We start from the raw sequence: 17,347 nt of genomic DNA, 5'->3' as shown, positions 1-17,347 counted from the left end.
AAAAAGTTGAATGAAATTGTTTGGCAGTGGTGGGGTTTTTTGTTTGTTTGTTTTTAAGTAAGCCTGCATATCTTTAATCACTTGCTTATGATCTATTTCATCTCTCTTTCTTTTTCCTATTCAGAGTTGCATATTTTTGGCAGGTTTTCCAACTAAGTTACAATCTCTTCAGGTCAGGGACTATTTGTATAAAGGCCATTAAAAGTGCTTTCAAACCTTTAAAGAGGATTTAAACACCTACTTCATCTAGATATATACGTTTTTACTTATGTGTTTGTTGGCTTAATCAGAGGGCAGGCCTGATAGCAGCCCCTAAGAGCTGCCCACATATTAATAATCATAGGAATGTTTCCTTTAGTTGGTATGAACTTGACTGTCCCATGAAGTCCAAAGGGACTTAAGGAAGTTAGGCATTTTTTAAGGTGGCTGGGATTTTGTTACTCAGTTTTCTTAGGCTCCTCTGAAAATACCAGCTAAATTTACTCAGTGTTGTAGCCAACTGTTGTTCCCACTCCTGCTCTAAGCTCTGTGGGAACACAGCGCTCTGTTGATGTAGACTTCACTGATCGGTGGGTGGCTTATAGTTTAAAATGTCGTGGATAAAATGCATATCCATCTCTAGCTCAATGTAATTAGTTAATAAAACACGCTATGCTGATTTGAGAAAAGATCAACAATTATAATAGTGTAAAAGTGAGAGTTTCATCAGGAAATGCAAGGAATTAAGAATCCAAGGTATTCAATAGTATTTTATGCTCAAGAACCGAGATATTCCTAAGTAGCCAGTATTTTGGATGCTACATTTTTGAGGGCCCATCAAAGGCTTATTTTCAGTATCTGCATCTCACTTTGATTTAAGATACATCTGCAGAGGCTGAACATCATTGAACTTGGCTCACAGGTGATTCAGGATGAGCACCCCCAAATTCTTAACTATTAGTTGAAAATTGTGCCTATAAACTGACTGAATATATTAGAGGATGAAGTACATTTCAGGTTTTTTTAATTTATGTTAATTATGTTGATAAATCTTAAAGGTTTTTTTGGCTTTAGTTTCTGGCCCTCTTAATTCTTCAGTGATCTCATTACCTTTTAACAGAGTCGAATTTCTTCTTTAGTTCTTAACGAATTTAAGTAACTTCATGTGATGGCCTTTCATTTTGATTTCTTCCCCTGTGTTGGACTGGAAAAAACATCATGATTTGTTTTGTTTCTGGAGAACACTGTGAACATGTGAACTATCTGCAGCTGCCCTTGGAAAAGGGCAGTGATTTATTGAAGAAAACTGAATTGCTAAACCTTTTTCCTCCCCAAAATCAACAGCTTGACTGAGTTTAAATAACTGACTTTTCATATCCTTTCATCACACACAAAGACCTAATCCTGAGACTACTTGAGCCACCAATGTAGACTGTGGCTGAGACCACCACTGAATGTGCCATTCCCTTCTCACCACACACAAAACACATTGACTGCAGCTTTATGAAGTGAAAATGCTGAAGAAAAGGAAAATGTGAAGGAGGTGTCCACAGTCATTTCTTAAAAAAAAAAAAAAAAAAAAAAAAAAAAAAAAAAAAGCTGCTGCATCTGGATATTAGGAACAAAAAGTGCCTTAGACTGGAATAATAGCTTGGGTCACTTGCTTTCATATGTGCAAAAGAGTGGAACTGCCGTTACTTGTTTCAGTATCACTGACCCCTGCATTTTATTGTGTGAAGATGTCAGGGAAAGTGTGTAGAAGGAATTCCAGTATCTTTTAGTTTAACAATGACTTCATTATTTTGTGATTTCTGTGAGAGGCGAGGGTCTTGGGCAGCGAGGTGTTCAAGTTTTGTATGTATGCATGTGTGAGATAGTTTTAAGAAATGTTTGTGTTAGCTAAAGAATAGTTCTTTCTGTGTATGTATGTGTGTGTGTAAAATGAACATTAAATGAACATTAAATACACTGCGATAAAATAACCAATAGAGGGATCTGTCTTAAATGTCAGTGTGTTCTCTTCAGCCTGGTGTGGAGAGCAAGCCTGTATCTTGGAGAGACCTTTTGGGTTCCTTTCTGATGCTTTCTGATCATTTTGAGTGACAACGGTAGTCCAAGATTGTGCAGCTCTGCTGAGGTTTAGATAGGAAAAGAAAAAAAGTTGCCTGGTGGCACCTGACCATTAAAGTTTCCCTGAACTTTCTCTGCTTGCAGTTAATATTCCAACTGTACTTTCCCAAATATACAGGGCATCTGCTAGTACATAACAAAAGACTGATTAACACTTAAAGGAAAATAGGGGCATATGTTTTTTTCACAGGCCACTTTTGAGCTATAGTTTCAGAAAATTTTGAAATGATCATTATATTTAAAAAAAAAATACTTTCTTGTACTCTAGTCATTTGATATTTGCATGTGCTTTCAGTTTTGCTTTTTTCTTTGAATTATGAAGGGATTATATATTCTGTAAAAAATAAAAAAACCTGCCACCCTGGCCAAACACCACCCCTCAAAAGGAGTAAGGGGTGTGTCGGAGAAGGAGGCTTGGGATGCACTTGTGTCTTTAAGACCAAAATGCTGGAGCTGTGAGTTTAGCACAGAGCCTTCTCTAAATAATGCGGTTCTTTACTGACCTTTCATTCCTCTCTCTTTGAATGCCTTGATTGTTAAATCTCAGTAACCAATTAGTCTTCTTGATGGTGACCAGCAGTGGAGATAATCTATGCCAAAGCTATTGCTGGTCTTTGCTCTGTAGTTGTCATCATATTCCTTTTAATTTAAGAATGGCTGTCTTGCATATGAATTGCGTATTTACTGAGGTTGTTTCTGTGTGTGTATGTGTGTGTGTATATGTGTATATATATATGATAAAATATGTAAAGTCTCTAGTCATTGCTAATGGGCTGGTTCCTATTTACACAGAGACTTCAAATTTTTAGGGAAAGCTAAAGGTCTGTTCCCACTGTATCAGTCATGCATAATCCAACCCAATACTTTCCATTACCCCACTTTTTTTTCCTGTTTACAGTAGTGTGTATAATCTTTATAAAAATCACTATGTATGTCATTCTCCACATATTAGTGTCAAGGCAACAGGTGTCATTGCAGTAACAAAACTAACTGTGTATGGAAATAAAACATAATTTTAAAATGTTTTAGGGGTTGTATTTACTCAGTTTTGACCCTATTAAAAAAACTTGTAGAAGTAAGCCTGTATCTAACATGGGAAAGAATACAAAATAATTCTGAGAAATGCTATTTTATTACCTTTATCTCATCTTGCTTTCATGTGTTTCCTTTACCCCTTTTCTCCTTTTCATATTTTTCTTAGCTCTTTTTCTTTTAGCTTGTATACTTCTCCATTTACACAGTAAATGTAGATCTTGTTTTTGTTACTAGGCTATTACTTCCATTTTCTCAATGCAATGTGGAAGACTGATGTTTTGAATATAGTACTCCTCAGAAGAGCAAAGCTAGATTTCACTTATTGGTAGTTGAAATCTATATTCTCTATTTTTTTCATCTAGAGCATGTAAGTCTTGTGAGATGCAGTCTTTCTCTTCCTTTCCCTAAAATTTTCAGCAGGTTGTGGCTTAGTGCCAGGAAGACTAAAACCTAGTTTTCATCACAGTATTTTGGTGTATCTGACTGAAACCAGTAGGTATAAAATTTAGATCAGATTTAAAGCAATTCTTCTCTTCTCCAAATTGGCTTCTCTGTTTTCTTTATCAGATTATTCTCAACTATGTTTTCATCTACTGAAAATCAATACAGTTGTATGGAAGCCCATTGATGTCCCAGTTGTGTATGATCTAGAGGTTCCTGCCCTCTTAGGGTAGAATTTGCAGAAGTCCTGAAGAGAGATTCTGTTCATCTGAGGTTCTTTATATCCATTGGAAGTTTTTTTGTTGTTTTGTTTTTCATTTTTCTTACTGTGAAAGACAGCAAAGAAATGCTGTAAGTGAACTTATGTGTTACAGTTTTCTTATTATGATATTTTAAGACCTTTGAAGATCATCAACATTTCTAACACTCCACAGTAGCTAAAAATCTTTTAATTCTGCTGTCAGCCATAGAGTGTAACAATTGTGTTCCGAATGGTGATAAGTACAAATCTTCTAGATTGCCTTAAACTATTGATATACTATAGATAGGATGTGTGCTTACAAACAAAGAAGGATTTCACTGTTTGGCAAAAGGACTGGAGATTTCACTTTGAATTCAAGAGAGAGGGAGGAAGAAACTTTGAGGTAATTTAAATTACTAAGCTATATTACTGGTGTGTGTGTTAAATCATTATGTATGCACAATGCCCCAAACAAACATGCGGGACAGGAAATTACCTCTAGCAAAAAAGACTGTATCTTATAAAAATGTGCTCCTAGGGTTATATGTGCATCTCATGCAGAACATGAGAACTTTTTTCTTGCTTTTCACAAGATCTGAAATTGATACTGTGGTTGACTGGTGAACTCTGCAGCTGAATTGAAAACTCCAGATGAATTTGTTGTTTAAAAGATATGTGCTGCAGTGTGGGCAGTCTGCTAAAGTACAAGATGAGAGCTCAGCTGGGAACTGAATGTCAAATGTCTTAAGACAGACAGGTATAAGCTTCCCTACCTTTACGTTATGTGATAATTTTGTTGTCATTTAAACATGTTAATTAGTTTGGATTACACTCTTGAAATTGTAAAAAATTATGCATTAGGAAATGCTCTTTTGTGGTCTAGACAATGACTATTCCTACATGGTGGAAAAACAGTGTGCTAAGTGATTGCATTTTCTTCTGCAGTGACATCCTTAAATCTTTTGTTTGTTTGTTTGTTTTATTGAGTTTTGAAATAGTCTAATTATTAGTTTAAACAAGCAGAGCTCTCTTATTATGAATGTCGATTGTGTCATGCTAAAAGAATTGTTTCAGGTCTTCCTTTCTAAAAATTGTTAGACTAAAAATAAGAACGTGCTGGCTTTGATACCCGATTCAGTTGTCCCTCCTGCAGTTAATCATAATAGCCTGCTACTGAGGGGTAAAGAGTTAGTTATCTTGCCAGGTTGAAATTTGGATTTTGGGATCAGGCTTAGTATATGTTGTTTACTGTGGGGTGTGTGTGTTCATGGTTTGTCATCAATACACTTCTGAAAGGTGGTCTTTATGGTCTTGTATTTGTAACAAATCATGAATGCGCATTTAGCACAGTAAATAATGTTTATTGTCTGCCGAGAAGGTTTCTATTTGCTTGCCCAGATGCTACTGGGATCTGGACCTGCAAGAAGTGGCTGAACTGGATGAAAGACGTGGCGCGGTGGTGTTCAGAGGCCCACGCGGATTAGTTAGAAAGCAGTTGCTGAACGCGTCAGGCCACTGCTAAGCTCCTTGGAGCTGCGTGATTACTGAAGAGTGTGTAGTTCTGAAGAGTTATGCAAGTCAGGAATTTATTTTAAGTAGAGTAGTATTTTATAGCCCCATCAGAGTTGCAATGCTCTGGCGAACCTGGGAAAAAAAATTAAAGGCAGACTAACAAGCTTTAATTTTTTTTTAATTTTTTTTTGCGTATCTTCTAGGAAAGAGGGCTATGAGAAAAGAACAGAAAGTAGTTTTATTTCTGAAGACAGCTGATTCTGTAGTGATTAATATTTTTCATAGTTTTGATTTGACTAAGGCAGAGGGGCCACTGTGGAACTTGCAGAAATTTGAGTAGTACTTCATTCCACCTAAAAATAAACATATGAACAGTGTATATCTAAATAGCAAGAACAAACAGTAAAAAAGTTTAAAAGCTTGTAATTATGTAAGGCTGAAGACCTGCGTTACTGGAGAGCTGATATGCTTTTTAACAGAACAGCTTATGGCTCAAATGTAGCACAAAGCTTTTAAGGTTGCTGAAAGACCCCAAATTGACTTTTGGCCAAACAATTAGACTTGGCTGAGCAGAAAAGCTCATGCAGTTGAAGCTGAGGTGTTTTTGGAGGGGAAAGGGGGTTGCTCTTACATTATGGCCATGAGTCAGATGCTTGAGGCAGAGAAGTCCATATAGCTGAAAGCCAGAGTTTGCAAAAACTACAACATATGGAGCAGTAGCATCTGTGGTAAGCCAAATTTTGCCTGGCATTTGGAAAAACTGGAAGAATGTGCATAGCATGGACAAAAAGGGTATGACGATATCATCATTAGCTCAGAAGAATTCCTTGCAGGAACAGTGTTTTAGCAAATAGTTGAATGGACTTGAACATAAGAATGTATTAACGCCATACTGGATAACAGCAGTGGTTGATTTAGCCCAGTATTCTTTCTCCAGCAGTGACAATAGGAGATGCTTTTTGAGGAGAGCATGTGAGCCTGGCCACTTTCTGTGGGCCATTCCCCTTTTACTCCAGCATCCACAGTCTTGTACTGGGAATGCTGGAAGATCCATCCCTTCCCAGCCCTTTGGTACCCATTTTTTCACATCCTTTTGTATGTGCTTGTAACATCTGCCTCCTGCAACTTAGTAGCCTGACAGCAGTGGAACATTTGTTGATTTTTGTTCTGTGTATGTGTGCCCCTTCTGTGGAAGAAAATGCACTAATTATCACTGAAAGAAAAACTGCTTTTAGAAGAGTTGTAAGTAAGATATGGCTGAGGACAAGTATTGGCGAGCCAGTCTATGCTGAAGAGATAAAGTACTAACCGTATGAGCAAAGAACAAAATGGGAAATATGCCATTTGTAGTAGTACTAAAGAAAAAATACTCATTATTGGATGAAAAATGAGTCAGACCTTTGATTTCATCAGAGTCCATGCTCAGTGGAGTGCTATGGGACTAATACAGCTGAAGAGGAATTTTGGAAATGGCTTCTAAGGGATTGTAGGAGAGCAAAAATTGTCCTGCTGTCCTTTAGTTTTCTCTAAAAAGTATCAATTGTAAGTACATTACCCTGGGAATCTTGGAGCAAGGGGAACAGCCAGCAAAGTGACCACACTTGCTGGTATTGCGGTGGGGGTCTTAAGCCCTTCTTTGCATATGGTCACAAAAAACCTAAATTATTATGCAGGAAGGGGATGCTTTCCACCATCTGAGAAGAGGAGAAACTCTGGAAGAGTAGGCTGGTGCCAGGCATTTTTCTGCGTTGTCCCAGACAGGTTCTGGCATGAGCTGTTGAGAAAACGTGTGTGCATGTTCTTTACTCTCCCTGAAAAATGCTGGTTCCTCAAACTACCATGTAAAATGTGCTTGGCTTCCAAGGTGCTTCACAGGAAGATATAACATATTTGTCATGGTACAAATGGGGTGATAGTTTAAGTGACTAGTTTTCATATATGTACATTTTTACCTTTGGGAAAATAACAATGTAGGAGCATAGCCAGGGACTAAATACAGACTTTTTTAAAAAGAGGAGGAAAACCCAGCAGAGAAATTTTGCATAAAGGAAATAACAGAAGAGAGAGATTAAGTCATTTTTACAGGGAAATCAGAGTAAAGGTAACTTCAAGAAGAGAAAATCCCCTTTTTATGTTTAGATCATCATTGTAAAGTTGTGCCTTGCCGCCAGATGATTGAGAATGCTTTTGTGCAGAAGTGTTTATTGGGCACAAGGTGCAAGTAGTAGCAAAGAATTGGAGAAAATCAAGTTAGAGGTGCTACTCCTCTAACTTGAGTTTTTACTGCTTGTAAATAGAAAGCTATGTTGTCTGCAGTCTTTTACAAGAATAGGTATGGGCTCTGTTCTGTTTAAATAATGGGTCATTATTGGAGGCAATGTCTTCTACATAGTGGATATGAACAGGAACCATATGTAGATACGCATAAATAGAGGCTGAAGCTTTGGCTGTGATAAAAGCTTGTGTTTTCATAAAGCTCTGTATTAAATTGTGGAAGGATGAGCATCTTGAGTGTCTGGCAATCACAAAGTCCAGGGCTTGATTACGTATCTGTTTATAAAGCATCAATATCTGGAAGTCTCAGACAACATATGTACTGGGATTTTTTTTTTTTTTTTTGAGCTGCTGTTGAGGCTGAGACCTGTATAAGATAGTTAAGCTTCTTGGCACAGGGTGCCCAGAAAACCTATTTCTAGCCCTTGTTGTGGGGTAATAGGCTTGTGACGATAGGATGCTCTTCAGATATGGTGAAAGAATGGTGGCAGTGCCAGTGTATTAAAGAGAAACCTTTTTTATAATAAAGTCACTTGTCAAAGAACAGCCGGACAGAATTCATCATGGTCTCAAACAAATCTTAAGACTTCTCACTTACGGTAAAATGCGTGCCAAATCAAATGAAAGAGCATGTTGGTGGCACAAAAGCATTTGCCCTGAGGAGCTAAGGATATGCTGGTTTACTAGGAAAACCAATGATCCAGAAAGACTATCTCATAGAGACAAGATTAATCAGAAGGTACAAGCATTAAAGATGTGATTGTGAGTTTCATATGTGTTTTTAGGGTTAATCTGATAGTCACGTGCTGCAGTGATGTATGGATTTAGTCAGGTAACCTGTTGTCCGCTAATTGGTAACAGCAGGTTTCTGAGGAAGAGAGGGTGACTCATAGGCTCATAACATGAGCTTGCTGGTTTTGGGGCTTTTGGAACTGGCACTATTTAGTTCTGACTCTTCTTTCATCCATTTTATCTGGAATTAAAATTTTCATTTCTTTTCTGTGTCCCTCCGCCCCCCTCCTTCAGTGTCTCACTTGTCTGGTCTTTATATTTTCAAGCATGCACATTTTTCTAAAGCTAAATTAATACTGACTGGAGGGCAGTTGCTGCAGTCATGGATTGCTATCGTTGGTTGCTTCAGGAAAGGACCATGACTGAGAGGTCTTTTAAATACAATATTTACATGCAACACTTTTTTTCCTCTACCCATAAGTCTTCATTGCTTTTCTCTCAAGACAAATCTCTTCCTGGCAGTTTGATGCAAGTAGTAGTATAGATAGCCATAGTCCTGCTGGGTTTTTTTAGCCTGATTTGACAAAAAAACCACATGTATTTAAAAATACCTTTGTTTTTTTGCTATAAAAGGCAAGACTGCAGGCCTCAACTCCAGTCAGTTTAACTGACTAAAACAAAACAGGGTTGTGTAGGTACTAGGTTTGTTTTACAAAGGTAAAGAGTTTCTATGTGTATGTTTTCTGGTTTTTAGTAATAAAGAAGAGAAAATGAAAAAACCTACAGTGTGGGGTCAAATATGCTGTGCTGGATGCAGCTGATCTGAGTGAAGTGTTTACCACTGTGATCTGCTCATCACAATGCTTCCTCACCACGGAAGGTTGTCCTCTGCTGTGCCAGTGTAACCAAACGCATGTATAGCTGTTCTTTAACAGAGCTGTGTGATACAGTCTGTCCAAACAATCTGATTTGAAAAAAAAGTTCAAGGAAAAAGAAAATGTTTTCAGAATTGCATTAGGAATTGATTGTATGTGCAGTTATTTGGCAGAGCCAACAAGGAAATAATTTTAGTTAGATGGAGGAGAGGAGGAGGAAGCATGATGCCAAGCGTGTATGGACAGAGTGGGGTTTTGTAGTTTCTTGGCCTGGCTTTACTTCAGACAGCAGAGCATGACTGGGAGTGCCCCAAGTTAATGCAGTTAAGGTTTACAAACTTGAAATCCAGGATATGCATGATTACTATATTAAATAGCATGGCTATGTGGCAGTGTCCATGAACTGATACAATCCTTAGATGTACATAGTGGGGTACAGAGTGTAGGAGCTGGAGGAAGGTGTGTTTTACTTCTGCTTAAATATCAGTAAACGCAGTTTTACTGCAGTTCTTGGGTGGGATTTGACTGCAGATTCAGTCATCAAAATTCAGGTATCTACTTGCGGGGCTTTAGATGTGTACTTCACTGTAATCAGAGGGCATCTAGTCAATATCTAGACCTAGCAGAGCAGAGAAATAGTCAACTATCTGGTCATTAGACAGCCACTTAAGGGTTAGCTAAATCACTTTCTGAACTCAGCTGAATAGGACAGGAGCTTAGCCATGTAGATCGTATGTATCACAGAATCACAGAATGGTTGAGGCTGGAAGGGACCTCTGGAGATCATCTAGTCCAACCCCCCTGCTCAAGCAGGGTCACCTAGAGCAGGCTGCCCAGGACTGTGTCCAGATGGCTTTTGAATATCCCCAAGGATGGAGACTCCACAACCTCTCTGGGCAACCTGTTCCAGTGCTCAGTCACCCTCACAGTAAAGAAGTTTTTCCTCATGTTCAGACAGAATTTCCTGTGTTTCAGTTTGCACCAGTTGCCTGTTGTAGATTCCTACATTTTGATTTCTGAGCCTCCCATGCTTGGAACTCCACTTGTTCCATTAGAGATCCTACCTGGACTCTAGCTGCGAGTCCAGAATGGTGTGGTTCCTACAGTACTGGTCCTACGTCATAGTTATCAGCCCCATGCAGATAACTTGGCATCATAAATCATACTAGGCACTTAAGAAAACAGGCCACAATGGTACTCCTTATGTGTATATTTTTTAAAAGATGTTGAAAAAAATTATGAGGTCCATTAAAAAACAGCAAAACTTCTTTTTGAATGATGAAGAAAATGGAAAACCTTAAAGATCTGAATCTGTCCAGCTCATTAGAAAGAAGATGGAGAGGTGATTGATAGGCTCTTTCATGAGGAGCTAAAGAACTGAAGGGCTGAAGGGCTTTTAAATCCACAGTAAGTGACTGGAAGCATAAACCAGAAATATTCAAACTGGAAAAAAGACTAAGAAGTGAGGGTACATACCCATTGGAACAAAGCACCAAAGGACTTGAGGGATTCTTAATATCACATCAAGACTAGGTACCTTTTTCAAAGAAGTACTTTCATCGGACATGAAATACTGAGTTCAGGATATAACTGATATGGAATGGCTGTGGTCTATAGGATGGAAGAGTAAATATTCTTATGAAATATCTTAAATTCTACTTTTACATTTTAATTCTGTTGGCTTTCTTGAATGACTTAATATAGCATATGATTTGTCATAAGATATGTAACAATATATAAATGATATATAGCTTATGCAACAAAGAGAAAGGCTGACAGCTAGTGAGTTATAATTGCAATGTTTCCAGATTTTTATGATTGTTTTATTATCATTTCTTTACTTCATGTTAAATGCTTTTCTGTTGCGTGGTTATGGTACTGAAATACCTTGTTCTTTCTATACCAAGACCTATTTGAGATAAAAACTCCAGGATATCACTCACAGCACCTATAAGAATTACAAAGATACAGATCATCAGAAGATGAAGGGAAGGCACATGTTTCACAAGTGGATGTGCTGATCAGAACATTCACTTCCCCAGAGGCTTATAGGAAGCTATGCTTGGTCTAGTGGGGACTGCAGCACGTCAGTAAGACAGGAGTGATTTTTCCTAAGGAAAGATAAGCCACGGTCAATTGAGTGACTGACTGATGTATGAAGGAAACTTCTTGGGACTCTTGCAAGCAAAAGGGTGACCCCAAAACAAACAGCACATAAGTTTCTGTCCTCTAGACAGAGTATGGATAGAGTATGTGGTCTGAGGACCAGTCTGTGAGTGGGGGATTCATCTTTCTTCAGAGAAACTGAAGCAAATTTGGATATGGACGTGGGATGATACTGTGGCTCTGCTTGGAAGCAAATTTATTTGATTTCACTTTGTATCTGGGTCTCTTCTCTTCAGTATTTGTAGCTTGTGCATCTGTTGTCTTTTGCCTAAGCTGGCCTTGTTTCCATTACTGTGCAGGTAGCTATAAAATGTAGTTAATCAATTCCTAATTTTTAAAATTTAGCTACTGTGTTTTCTGCACAGTCATCACAAAAGACCTTTAAATGCTAAAAATAAGAAATATAATAAAAGATACTGTTTTATAGGCTATATTTCTTTATATAGGGAAACGTTCTGTTGTGCTTAGCTTTTTGATACAATTATCAACTGTAGGCAGGTTCTGCTAGCCAAGGTCTAGGTATGCAGTCCCAAGCATTTCTTGCTGTGCAAACTGAATCTGTAGCTTGCTCCTTGACTCCAGAGAAGAGGATGATCAGACTGCTCATTATCATCAGCCTGCTGATTATCTCTGGTCATCCTGCTTGCATGCAGTGAATCTACTAGAAGTTCGGGCAGTCTTAAACTGTAGAGGTTAGTTGTCTGTTGTGAAACTCAGGAATTAGAACCTTTGACTTACCTCACACAATAACTACATGATTACAGTCTTCAGATAGTTGTGTCTGGCTTTCAGACTACTTCATTAAGAGTTAATTTATATGCAAGTTTGGTTTTCCAAAAAACAACACACATGACTGATCCACCCTATCATAAATTTTTGTAATGATAAGGTGGTGCAGGCTCATCTGAAATTCCTTCCAAAGGTGGTGTCCGATTTTTACTTTAGTCATCCTAACCATCTTTTCCTTCCCTGTATTTTCATCGTAGCGAGGCACTGTTTACATGAGCTGGATCCTCATAGTTCTACTCCCACCCCCACCGGCACTTTGCAACATATTGTAGAAATCATCACTAACACTTCACTTTGGAATTTTCTTTTTTTAAGAAAAAGATTTTCCTCATAATTCTCTTCCTTGAAGCAGCCTTCCTCAATGCTTCACATCAGGTTTGCGGCTGATGATATGAGGAGGCAGAAGTGCTTCAGAGACTGCTTTTTTGACTGCCTAGGAATCAGATAATTCAGCTTGCAGTCCATTAGAGGTGACTGAGGGAGAAGTGGAAGGGAAGAGGTGTAAAAAAACAGATTTGGGAGTGAGTTGTCAGAAGTAAGGAGCTGACTTCAATCTGTTTGCCATTGAGGATGGAGGTGAGGGAGCCTTGAGAGCTTAGCTAGAGTGCAGGTGGCTGGCAGGCTAGGCAGAGAGTAAGTGGAGCGGGGAGAAACAGTGGTCTAGACCGGAGAAAATTTGAAGGTGGTAGGGAATTTTTATTTGCCTTCTCATCCCTTCTTCATGATAAAAATGAAATGCACCTATAAGATTTTGAAGAATGTGCGGAGAAGGGCTGACAGCAGTGCTGGTGAGGAGTCAAGGTGTTTCCTTTTGCTTTGTGCTGACATAACCACATGCATAACTGATACAAGTGAAATACCGTGCACTCTCGCTGCCACCTTACCTCCCTGTGATGAAATCTAGGCAAAATGCTTGCAATCTACTGTATGCATCTATAAAGTCAAACAATATAATTCTATCAATAACTTTACCCACAGATGAGCAATGCAGTAGTCAAATGGCTTCCTTCAGAGCTCCTACGTCATACCCACCCTGTAGCTGTTTTCCTCAACTGATCATCCATCATTAGGAGACCCTCCAGTGTGCTTTCAGGGTCTGTGAGGTGCAAAGGCTGCTGTGCTGATAAATCTTCCGTTGGGAGTTAGGATCTTGCCTAGAGCCGAGGTCTGAGTCGTGCTGACTCATGCAGTCATAACGTGCAAGGTGCGTGGGTTTGCCGTTCAGTCAGGTGAAATTAGGGTGAAGTCAGAGAAAACTCAAGAAAAGAGAGATGTGAAAGGTTATGCTCAGTTTTAGCTTTAGAGTGCGTTCTGTTTCATAGACAGTACCATTGAAAGTATTTGAAAATCCAGGTAGCTCTCTCAATATCCATTCTTAGCTGACATGTTGCTTAGCTTTTCCAGCTAGATCCAGAGATGCCAGGATGGAAGATCTTTAGCTTTAAGACACATGTTCTCAGGCCCTGATGGTCACTTATGCATTTTTTTTGGCATTCAAAGATTAAGCAGCCACAAAATTCAGCTGGAATCTATCTATGCATTATGATGAAGAAGGTGGCTCCTATGTAGTCCATAAAATGGAGGCATTTTTAAAAAATAGTGTTATTTCTAAGAAAATTTGTTAATTAATATAATATAGGAATTTAGTGTTGAGCTAGAATTTCTGCTGTCTGGTAGTTATACAGGGTGGATTTCTTTGTGTATGTGTTCTTTCGTATGTGTTTTTTTTTGCTATTTGTTTGTTTGGTTTATGAGCAAATGGCAGGACCCTGATGTCAGTTTGCCAGGAAAAAAACCAAGCTGGTGTTCTGAAAGGGTCTAGGAGTTTGCGTGCAGATACTTCTGTTTGTTTTTCATAATATATTCAAACTGGAAGTTTGATGGGAAGGGTGTAAAGTGGTCTGCAAGAAATGTGAGGTTTAGTTTAGAAAGTTGGGCCAGGATCTACTGTCCTAAACAACAAGATTTCCTTTGCCATCATATCCAGTTTTCTAAGAGTAAATTCAGGTTTAGCCTAGCTGTTCATCTCTTATTTTTTAGTGATAAAACTAGCCTCTTGTAACACTTATCTTGCAATGTTTGTTTTTTTTTCTTAATTATAACATTTCACAATTACGATCCTTTGCAAAGAGAAAACTTACTTTCTCTGGTGTCAGGTTTTCTTTTTGTATGGGACAGAGTGGTTCTTAGTGGAAAGCTACAAGTCTCTGTTGAACATCAGTTTAACTCCTAACCTGGAGTGACAAAACACCGTACTGATTCATTGGATGGCTTTGGACCGTTAAAGATTACTTGTTTATCTCATTAATCAGCATTCTATTATTTTGTTACAGCAGTCACAGAAATAGTCCACAAAGTAAGATGTTTATGTTAAGTCAACCAATTTTGTAAGGACATCTCTTAACAAATAATGCAGAAGAAAACCATAAACTGCACAATTAGTCAAATTAGGTATTGCTGTAAATTCTTCAAATTGCATAAAAACAGATGTAGTTCAAATGTTATACAATGCATACACTCTTAAATTTGGTAGTTATGTCTAAATATTTAAATGTTTCAATAGTGTTAAATAGTTTTGTACTTGTTCTAAATTAAATTCTTCTGGCAAAGAATTTTTTTTGTTTGTTTCTATTGTGTTGCAGACTCTCCTACAGATTTTTGGTGTGGTAGCTGTGGCTGTGGCAGTGATTCCTTGGATACTGATCCCCTTAATTCCACTATTTATTCTTTTCATTTTTCTTCGACGATATTTCTTAGACACTTCAAGAGATATTAAACGTCTGGAATCCACAAGTATGTAGTTTGGTGGGACTTGATGTTAGCTTGAACCTGCTTATGATTATGTTAAATGCTGACATTTTATAGACAATTTATTGATTAGTTTTTCTTTGGCTTTGCAAATAAATTCCTCATTGTCTTGGGTCTCAACTAGTGAAATACATGCTTACCTCCTGCTTTTGCACAACAATAAATCTTGGTTATGTCAGTTTAACTATGTGTAAGTCAAGTTAGTTAAGAGCTTGTTTAAGTTGCTCGCCTTTGGGACCTTACATGCACATAGTAATGGTATTTCTGACCTAATCTGACTGTTGTGCTTGGCTTTAGCTTGACTATGATATGAAATATTAAGCATCATGAATAACAAACATGGTTGCCTCATGTCATTAATAAAGCTTAAAGAATTTCTTGGGTGACAACTATTGTTTAAAAATGTACGACATTTTGGTATAAATTAATCTGCCTGGCTGTCTGAATGATTCTAATTGAGTAAACGGACTTTGGTTAAAGATATTGCATATTTATTCTAAAAGGATGCAGTACAGTAACTCGTATGGTTAAATATAAAGTAGTAGGATTAAAGATTAGCATAGTACAAAAAGAATTAAATGTTGCCCTCGAGCTATTGCTAAGTTACTCTCATTTCCCTTTGTAGCTCGAAGTCCAGTGTTCTCCCACTTGTCGTCATCCCTCCAGGGACTTTGGACTATTCGGGCTTTGAAAGCAGAGGAAAGATTTCAAAAATTATTTGATGCACACCAAGACCTCCACTCAGGTTTGCGATGAATTGACATGAAAAACCAAATACTTTGCTCTGTAAGAGGGAAATATCTTATGCCCTCAGTGACATGTATATAATGTACATTAAAATCAGTAGGAGCTGTGCGTTTGTCTCTTTAGGGTAAAATTTCTCTATTAAAACAAAAAAGTTATCTGTCTAGACTTTGAGAGTTTACTTTGGGCTGTAATGTAATTTCAGATACCCGTGCATATGTTTTAACAATGTTTAAGATAAACATTTTAAAGTATGCCTGATAAGAATATTTAAAGAATCATTTTGACATTTTCCTGGATTTTGTCTTTTAAAAAAAAAAGCAATAAACAAGCTAAGCTACATTATGAAGCATTTAATATTAAGTAGTGTGCTAGAAGTAGGCAAAGATATTTAATATAAATCATCTTGCTGGAAAAGTTTTGTAAATCTCTTATCTTTTTTTGCTTTGAGCAACTTTCAGAGCTCAAATGAATATACAGTATTAGCATGACCAGAAGGAGTAAAATATTAGTATTCTGCAAGCAAAACTAATATAGTTTAGGTTTGTACTATGACTCCTTTCCTCTATCAATTAAATTTCTAACTAACTGAAAATGTTACCAGCTCTCTATTACAATGTTCTTCAAGATGCAGCAGAAATTCTAAACTGATAAAGAAGAATGCAAACTTGTGATTTTATATTTGTTAGATAAGTTCTTGAGTTTTCCTCTGTCATAAGATATGCAAGTATATCCTATGGCTTTTTTTTAATTGATACACTTTTAAAGTTTCAGGCCAGAACAGACCAGCTGATCTTGTCTGAAGTATTGTTTATCACAGGTCATAGAATTTTGCACACTTGTATCTGTGATGAGCGCAGTGACTTGTTAGTGAGTAAAACTTATCTTCCAGGGAGGCACATCAAGCTTTGAATTCCCCTTTTCTTAGTATTTTTGAGCCATTACCAATCTGGCCAAATCAATTTGACATTAGCTGATGGTGAAGGAAAACAAAGTTGCTTTCTAAGTTTTGTATGAAAAGATATCCTTAGGGAATAAACTGCATATACAAGATTCACCATACAAAGAGGAATGTGACCTTTAAAATAAATCTTTTTTGTATTTTATGGTCAGATCTAAGGTACATAAGCATGCCATTTTTCCAGTGTATTTTATGCATCTAACTCTAATAAAATGGTTCATAACACTCCTGCTGCACAGTTCAGGAGCATGCTTTTGAGATAAAATTTAAGTGCCTAAAGTTGCACTGTTTTTGTGTACCTGCACTTCTCATCTTGGTGCCTTTCCTACCAAAATATCAAAGTATACCAGCTCATTTAGGGTGTGTGGGTTTTAGATTCTTTGTGTGAACATGAGCCAGCAGTGTACCTAGACAAAAAAGGCGGCCAACAGCATCCTGGGCTGTATTAACAGGAGCACTGCCAGTAGATTGAGGGAAGAGACTATCCTCCTCAACATTCATTAGACCACATCTAGAATACTGCATCCTGTTTTAGACCACCAAATACAGGAAAGACATTAACAAACTGGAGTGAGCTCAGTGGAGGGCTGCTAAGATGGTTAGGGGACTATGAGGAAAGGCCTCCCTATGACGAGAGGCTGAAGAAACTGGACTTGTTCA

The 17,347-nt window shown here is 37.7% G+C and overlaps 1 protein-coding gene across 1 annotated transcript in view; it reads left to right on the top strand.

Moving 5' to 3' along the window:
- Positions 1–17,347, top strand: part of ABCC4 (ATP binding cassette subfamily C member 4 (PEL blood group)) — a 152,095-nt gene that overhangs the window by 90,700 nt on the left and 44,048 nt on the right. Inside the window, exons 21-22 of the mRNA XM_067293393.1 lie at positions 14,817–14,967; positions 15,608–15,727. Of these exons, the coding sequence (XP_067149494.1) occupies positions 14,817–14,967; positions 15,608–15,727 (271 nt within the window). The remainder of the gene's footprint in view (positions 1–14,816; positions 14,968–15,607; positions 15,728–17,347) is intronic.

The sequence above is a fragment of the Apteryx mantelli genome, chromosome 1 (assembly GCF_036417845.1).
Source record: "Apteryx mantelli isolate bAptMan1 chromosome 1, bAptMan1.hap1, whole genome shotgun sequence".
Classification (NCBI taxonomy): domain Eukaryota; kingdom Metazoa; phylum Chordata; class Aves; order Apterygiformes; family Apterygidae; genus Apteryx; species Apteryx mantelli.
The sequence above is the reverse complement of the archived record's forward strand: the minus strand, read 5'-3'. Positions and strand labels throughout refer to the sequence as shown.